The sequence below is a fragment of the Phaenicophaeus curvirostris genome, chromosome 3, assembly GCF_032191515.1.
Source record: "Phaenicophaeus curvirostris isolate KB17595 chromosome 3, BPBGC_Pcur_1.0, whole genome shotgun sequence".
Classification (NCBI taxonomy): Eukaryota; Metazoa; Chordata; class Aves; order Cuculiformes; family Cuculidae; genus Phaenicophaeus; species Phaenicophaeus curvirostris.
The window spans coordinates 42,254,196-42,262,243 of record NC_091394.1 but is presented as its reverse complement, the minus strand read 5'-3'; the positions used below and the strand labels follow the sequence as shown (position 1 = coordinate 42,262,243).

At 40.3% G+C, this 8,048-nt stretch overlaps 1 protein-coding gene across 2 annotated transcripts in view; it reads right to left on the bottom strand.

Moving 5' to 3' along the window:
* Nucleotides 1-353: 353 nt before the first annotated feature.
* Nucleotides 354-8,048, bottom strand: part of SALL3 (spalt like transcription factor 3) — a 22,919-nt gene continuing 15,224 nt past the window's right edge. For both annotated transcript variants that reach the window (XM_069853749.1, XM_069853750.1), the window contains exons 2-4: nt 5,906-8,048; nt 5,349-5,689; nt 354-4,381 (exon numbers count right to left, since the gene is read on the bottom strand). The exon at nt 5,906-8,048 is cut by the window's right edge. In XM_069853749.1, the coding sequence (XP_069709850.1) occupies nt 3,950-4,381; nt 5,349-5,689; nt 5,906-8,048 (2,916 nt within the window). In that variant the 3' untranslated portion in view covers nt 354-3,949. The remainder of the gene's footprint in view (nt 4,382-5,348; nt 5,690-5,905) is intronic.

The window sequence follows — 8,048 nt, the reverse complement described above, 5'->3', positions numbered from 1 at the left end:
AGGGATAACATATACAAAAGGAAAAGAACAAGGGCCGGAGAGTAGTTATGTCAATCATTTGTCATAAATGCTCTTTTTAATAACTCATGGAAAAAAATATAAGTGAAGAGTTTGAATACCTTGCTGGAAATTTTATGTTGTAAAATAACCCTCCTCTCAAAAAATCATAACCAGTAATTTTTCTAATTATACAGAGTTCCCACATGGGTCTATTTTTAAACATTTAATTCAACAGACTTTGACCATTTTTATCTGTGTAGCACATTTTATTATTCAATGTTTTCTTATAATAAAAAAAATAACCCATACATATTTAAAAATAGATATCGTTCTGCTTTCATCCTTTTTTTGGGGGGGGGGGCGGGGAAGAAAACCAGGTAATTTTCTGCTTGTGTTTTGAACAGAACCATAACTATGAGTGCTCCTTGGCTTTCCTTCTCTTTTGCATATCATGTTTTCTCTCAGCAAGGCTCAGGGATGTGCATGCAGGAATACAAGAGCAAACCTGCTGTTGTTGAGTCATCAGAGGAAACCCATACCTTCTTTGGATAGGTCTTATAAAAGAGAGTATCTTCATAACAAGGCCACAGAAAGATGATTAATACAGATTTTTCTCTTTTATTTATCTTCTGTCTGTTTTAAATGCAGCAGGCATTCATCACTGGATTATAGCAGCTTGAAGGTTACTCAAACATACAGCTTTTTTTTCAGGAGATACTTAATCACATGCCTAACCTTAAGATTGTAAATACTTTCATTTAAATCAATGTGAAAAAATAATTTGGCTAAAGTTAGACATGCTTTGATAAATTAGGCTCTTGGAAAAAAAGAAGAAATAAAGTCATGAGTTTAAACGTACAGGTTATGTCATTTGGAATGAACGGATGCGAGTTGTCAACTTTTTTCCTTTTTTTTTTCAAAATTTTAGAATTTAACTGCTCCTTATAAATTTGTTCCCAAATTTTATCATGTGAGGTATTGTAAATATTATGCAGATGTTTAAACAACATGAAAAGGAGGCTTTTTGGTAGACAATACATGATATGTGTTCAGAAAGCAGTCAATTTGAAACAGTAGTCCTTCCAAAGGCTGTTTTCCCCCTCCAAAATGTGGTTTTTTGTTGTTGTTCTGCTGTCTTGCGAGAAATGCTCTTACAATTTATTTTCATTGGAAAAGAGACTAATAATTCTACTCCTTCGTACTGTTAATATATATTAGAATAGCATTTGAATATAAGGTGTCGACCTTATTCTGATTTTCAGATGTGATGATTAGAAATCATTGACACCAATCTACCACAAGTGACCTTAGTCTCATATCTTGCTCTGTTATTAGAATAATCAAGGAACGCAATTCAGATATAATATTACATCCTGCATTTTATTCAATTCCATATGACAAAAATAGTAACCTAGACTAAGACATCCATTTCAATCAGTAGATGTGTCAAGCCAACAAGATTTAATAATAAAAAATATTGGATCTAGGTAACAATTCCCAGCTGGTTCAGGGAGGCTCCTAGCCCCACATGGTATCACAGTATAAAAATAGTGTCTCTCTTCACCATGCAGAGAGGAATGACCTAACCCTGAATACAAAACGGGGTCACAGTCTTACTGTACCATCATCGACCATCTTATTTACAACACTTTACATATTTTTTCTTTTTTTCCTTTTTCATTTTTTTCTTCTCTATTTTTTATCTTTTAAGTTATACACATCCTTTAGGGAATAGAGATAACACTACATGGTACCAAATACTAACAAAAAAAAAAAGTCACACCAAAAATGACACAGATAAATAAAAACATTCAATTGCTGAAATACAGCAACATTAAGTCACCTTAGTTTTCTTTTTTTAAATGCTTGGAAACACCCCTAACCACCCACACACTGTGGCAGAAAAAAAGATGTTATGTTGTAGAGGTGTAACAGATATATAAATTTGCTTATGTATAGATACATATATCTATATATCTCTGTCTCATCACTGTAGAAAATGGAGCTGTAGAGTTAATTGTTCATTTCCAATAGAAACAAACAGCTAATAAGTCTTTGAACCTCTTTTCACTCCATTACACGATGGCAGAAATAGTCCATCCTCTTACAGTAATGGTTTTTGTTGTATAAGAAAGATTGTCCTATTTTTCAGTCTCAACTGGGAAGACCTCACTGTCTGATTCATTCTTCAGGGGCATAAAACTCCTTGAGCTGTTACCCAGCTACCCATAAAGTCCCTCAAGCAATTCTGCGGGGCGGAAGTTTATAGTGTCAACTCCAACATGCTCGTAATGCACAAAAATGAGGTAGTACACAAAACGTTCACTGTTCAAGTTTTGATTAAGCCCCGGTCTTCTCAGCATCCCCAGCCTAGCTTATGAGTGGAACTACTCCCTTTATTTACTTAGTGTAATTTAAACATTGCAATCAACACAAAATTATGTTCAATTATTCAGACTACTTTGTGCTTTGGAGCAATCTGAGAAGATAAGTTGGAAATAAATACAGAATATTTGTATGTTCTACTGCTCATGCTGTCTAAAAGTTAGGATTTTTGTTCCTATATTATTAGGCAGTTGACATCTTTCTCGTGGGTATGTGTGAAAGACACAGAACAGATTACAGTAAAGTTAAGCCTACACAATGTTCTCCTTCCACTATCCTAGGCTTGTACTAATACCACACTCCTAAGATAAATGTCTCAGAGTTCTGTTGGGGGTGGTCACGCTTTTAAGTAGGTTCTGTAGAAAAGTTAAGTAAATCATTTCCATTTAAGAAATGGCAGACCCCGTATTTCCTAAGGATCTGACAGTTCTCTCTGCTTTTCTGCTTAGTTAATGGAGATCTTTAAAACAAAAAAAAGAAACTGCAAGAGGGTTCTCCCCCTTATTCCTTAAGTCAAAGTACTATTTATAAAATAGTTTATGTTTTTGTTCAGTTTCAAATTATAGACAAACCTCCCTAATACAAAATACTAAAAGTGCAATAGTATAAATTAAGAGTTTGCAACCACATTATACAAACATTACCTTTTTATTGTACAGCTTTGATAACATGGAGAATTTACTCACAACTGTTATAATGTTGTGAATAATTTATGGTGCTAAGGTTTGTCTGTAACTTGCTTTCCAATCATTGAGCTAAAGTCCACACTACTTTTTTTTTTTTTTTCATTTAATAGAACAACTGTCCACATAGCAGCTACAAATACTTAAATAAAAAAAGGTTTGTTACTGACAGGTACTTGCACATGAAAAGCATGCTATCTTTCCCAATAAACTTCACAATTTTGCCTGCATTGAAATAAACCACTTATTTATAGTAAAACAAAACTTGCTTAAAAAAAAAAATCACATAGCCAGATGTATTTTGCAGTACAAAAGCTTCATTTAAGTTTGGGGCTAGTATATTGTCTGTTACCCGCATAATCTTAACATTATAAATACTACAGACAAGGATACTGTAATAATAACACAGCATTGGGGTACTAAATCACTCATTTAAGATTAAGACTACTAAAAACATAGTCCAAGTTACTAACTAATTTGAACAAAACCAGCAAATAAGTGACAGAATGCCGTAGTGAAGCCCCCCCTTTCTCAGGTAATAGTAAGTTTTGTAAGAAGCAAAGTGGATGTAGACTAGCCTCTCTCTGTTTCTAATGCAGTTATCTCATGATTTGTTTGTTTGTTTGCTTGTTTTCTGTTAAATTGAAAGGTTTCAAAGTTCTCAGTAACAGTCAGACTCACTGTTGAAAGAAGTACCATGCAGATCTTGCAAGACAACTTTTCAGCAGCCACAAAGTTATGCATTTCTACTATAAGTAAAACTTTAAAGGGAACCTATGCATTTAGGTCAGAAAATTAATGCTTAGCTTCAAAAGCTGTACACAGAACAGGACAAGTGTTGTGTCCAGTAGAGGTCCAACAGTTATTTGGAATGAATGGTTTTAATTTATGCCAATCTCTTTATTATCCTCAATAAATCTGGTGAATGGACGACTGCCTCCCGTTTCAGAACTTGCTTTGTCCAGACTGACAATTGGAGGGCTGCTGCCTGTGCGAGCTTTGTCCATGCCACTGGTAAGGTTACTTAGAGGCGGGATGGCACCTCCACCTAGACTTACTGGGAGCTGGGGAATGCCTCCATTCTGTATGACAGAAATCTCATTGTTCTTCATAGCAAGTCCATTAGTGATAGCTGCAGCATATTGGTTCCAAAAATTGGGGTCAACATTCATGGCCCGAGCTGCCAAATCCTTCTGGAACATCTCTGAGAACTTGAGTGCATCGCCACCAAGCAGAGCCATGGGGTTTTCCACGGAGAGGCGGCGGCCACGGCGTGCAGGGGCATTATTCCACATGTGAGTTCCCATGTGAACCTGCGGAGCAAACAGGGACAAGAAGTGCCCCTAAGTTAGCATGCTCTGGTGAGGCGGCTGGCCTGAAATGCTATTACTTACAGTATCACTTGCTTTTTTAAAAAATGCCTTCTCATTCACATTGAAAACAAATCGATTCCAGTTAAGACAGTTCTAAGGCCCAGTCAACCTACACAAAGAAAACCCAGCTCCATACTAATTTTTCAATGTGCATTTGTTTCTTCCCAGTGAAAACAAATGCAGCGCTGCAAGAATAAAGAGTACATATTGTCTCAGGGTAGGTAATTTCACATGCAAGCTGGAAGTCTTCACATGCTAAAGATTATCAAGGACATTACTTTTACTAGGAGATGGGCATTTGTTTCTGCCTTTCCCCTTTTTACATCTTGTCTGTTTTCATAGTATTTGTCTCATGTCAGAGGCATTGGTTATTTTGGGAAATTAAATATTTTAAAAAAGGACATTTAAAAATTTATTCCCCAGGCTGTATCCTGGTGGTTACCCACACTGCAGGAATAAGAGGCGTCAGTGGGAAATATTTTTCTGGTCTGCAATGGCTGCAAAGCAGAACAGAAAATGGAAATTTGAGAGGCACCCAAGGAGCTGAGCAAGCTCTGTATTTCTGGTTTATAACAAGGTTAGTGTGCAGTGCTAGTCCACAAGAACTGCAGAACACAGCAATCAGCTGACTGTGGGTGCCATCATGCCTGTCAGGTAAACTACAACGTACATGCATATGCACCCAGAACCAGTTTCAAAGTTCACATCATGGCACAGCTGCTTCCCCATCTTCAACACTGTGGAAGCATAATAACCACCACTATACAGCAAGCATTTCCTTGAAGCTCACTTGTCTCCCATCTTTGGCACACACTTAGCACTACAACCTGCTGAGTTCAAGCACGGTGCCTTTACCACACCACACGCCCCCCTTCCCAAGTCTTTACAGTTTTATTTGGCCTCTTACCTTAAGATTCCCCTTTGTGGTAAAAGCTCTACCACAGATTGTGCAACCAAACGGTTTTTCACCAGTATGGGTGCGCTCATGTATCTGCAGTGCACTTGCTGAGGAGAAGGTCTTCCCGCACGACTGACAGTTGTGCTGCTTGGGAGTCCGGCGAGGAGGGGGTGCCAGCATAGGTGTGATCCCCGGACTCATCACTGTCTGTGGTGCAGCAGGAACCTGGATTCCAGCTGGAAGCGAGGGAACCTCACCCAAAGAGATCGGCTTGCTGTGACCATTCACTTCCATTTTGATCATGGTAGGCGCTGTACTGGTGACCAGGCTAGGAGTACTTTGGCTGGGACCTAGAGTAAAGTTGGGTTCAAATAACTGAGAAGGCAGCTCTTTTAATTTGTGCGTCAGTAAGTGCTGTTTTAAATTACCCATAGTGGAACACCCACGACTGCAGACTGTACAAACAAATGGACGTTCTTTAGTATGGCTGCGGTAGTGAATTTCCAATGCACTCTTACAAGCAAAAGGCTTGCCACAGATATTACAAACAGTACTTTTAAACTTACCACGTTCTCTGTTCAGGAACAGCAGGCTAAAAGGAGCTTCCTCTTTGATGATTGGTCTTCCCGGGTTGGTGGATGTAAGATCTAATGCCCCTCCATTTTCAGTTGCGGGTGGCGGACTGTCTGGTTTTTCTGTCTTTAACTGTATTTCTTGTGGCTCTTCCTGGTTACTGAGACCTGGAGACTTTGATCTGAAACTTTCACTATTGCTATTTACAGGAGACAAAGCTTGCATGGAGGAAGAAGATTCTGAAATTGCAGGGCTGCCTGCACTCTGGCTTTCAAGATCACCAACGGCTGATGAAGAGTCATTGCTCAAATGGTCACTTTCCCCTGATCCATTTTCTATGGATTTTAAACTGGTCAGCTGCTGACAGTTCATGACAGAATCAATCATTTTCATTTGATTCTCCAAAGCAGCAATACTGGAAATCACAGAAGGTGGCGAAGAAGGACATGACCCAGAGTAGGAGATAAGGGGTTTGGATGAATCACTTGCTGTGTCCTTCAGTTCCGGGTCCTCTTCCATAGAATTTTCATCAATGTCATCATCAAAGTTGCTCAGCGTCTCAACATTTTTCTCATCATAGGAAAGCTCTGAGTCCATGGCGTCCTGGAAGCCCTCTGGTAGTGGTGTGTTTGGAATTTGCCCACCCATATGCATACGAATGTGCTGCTGAAGAACAACTGCATTTGTAAATTTCTTCTGACAAATAGGACATGAGTGCTGTACTCTAAGTGGTGGCTTTGCTCGATGAACTCCAAAATGTGTTTTTAGATTGCCTTTTGTAGTAAAGGCACGTCCACAAATTTTGCATTTAAATGGTCTTTCTCCTGTATGCGTTCTGTAATGCATCTTGAGAGCACTCTGACAACTAAGCACACGGTGACAAATGACGCATTGATTTGGATCTGTCATCTTCTTATCAATGTTTTCCACGAGCTGTTGTAGCTTTGAGGTTTCTGATGTTTGCATAGAGTCTAGTAGACCACCAAATGGAAACTTTGCCTTAAACTGGTCAGACACTGCTGGAAGCACAGGGTTTGGGAGGCTTGTTGCAACGCTACTGTCTGTAACAGCAGTAGGAATTGAGGATGTCGAAGCTGTGGGAACTTGCCCACCTGCAGAAATGTCCCCAAGCTGCATGCTCATGGGAGGCAGAGTGACAGGTTCTGCCTTTGTCAGAGATGAGCCGCTCTGAATGGGCTGTGGGGATTCAGCAGACACTGGAACACCTGACTCAGAAGTGTTGAGGCTCGGGGATAGAGAAGTGCATTCGCTGGAGGCAGGAGAAGGCCTCTGGGGTGACCGGCTCATCGGAGTGATACTTGGAGAGTCTCCGTAACTGTTCACACTGGGTATAGTTGGGGGCAGCTGCAGCCCGATGGAAGTCGGGACCGTTGGTAAAACAGGTTTGCTGTCCAACCATGTTGTGACCGGCTTCTCAGGGGGCAGCGACATCCCATATGGGATTCCAGAGCAGGTGGGCACATTATCGAGGTATTCTGGAACAGGATAGGGGTTCATCTGAATATGAGGGTATTTCTCTTTATGCCTCTGAAAATGAACTTTCAGATTGCCCTTTGTGGAAAAGCGGTTTCCGCATATGTTACATTTAAAAGGTCTTTCGCCTGTATGCGAGCGGAGGTGAATTTGTAAAGCACTGTCACTTCCAAAGACCTTGGCACAAAATCGACATTTATGTTTAAAAAAGGGATCCTCAGAGCTTGACTTGGGTTCAAACACCGATACATTTGGTGGCTTTCCTTTGCGGTGCTTCATAAGGGCAGAGAGAGGATCTAGCGCATTAGCGGTCGCAGCAATGCTAACCAGTGGATTGGGGAAGATCACACTATTTGAAGAAGTCTGAGGTAGAAGTGCATTTGGCAGGCCGGACACCGAGGTGAGGCTTCCATGTCCTATTGAAGGCAGAGCTGAAGCATTCTGCGGCTGCGAAGCACTGTTAGGAGCATTTGACATGGACGCAGGAGTTATGGATGTAAGTGCATTTGAGGAGGAGGGTATGCTTGATTCAGGTGGAGCAGAAGAGCCACTGCTGGAAATATTGGGTGTACTTGCTCCAGATGTAGGTCTTGAGGTGTGTTGAGAGCTGTCGAAGGCAGTGGACTGACCGCTGGCGGCCTG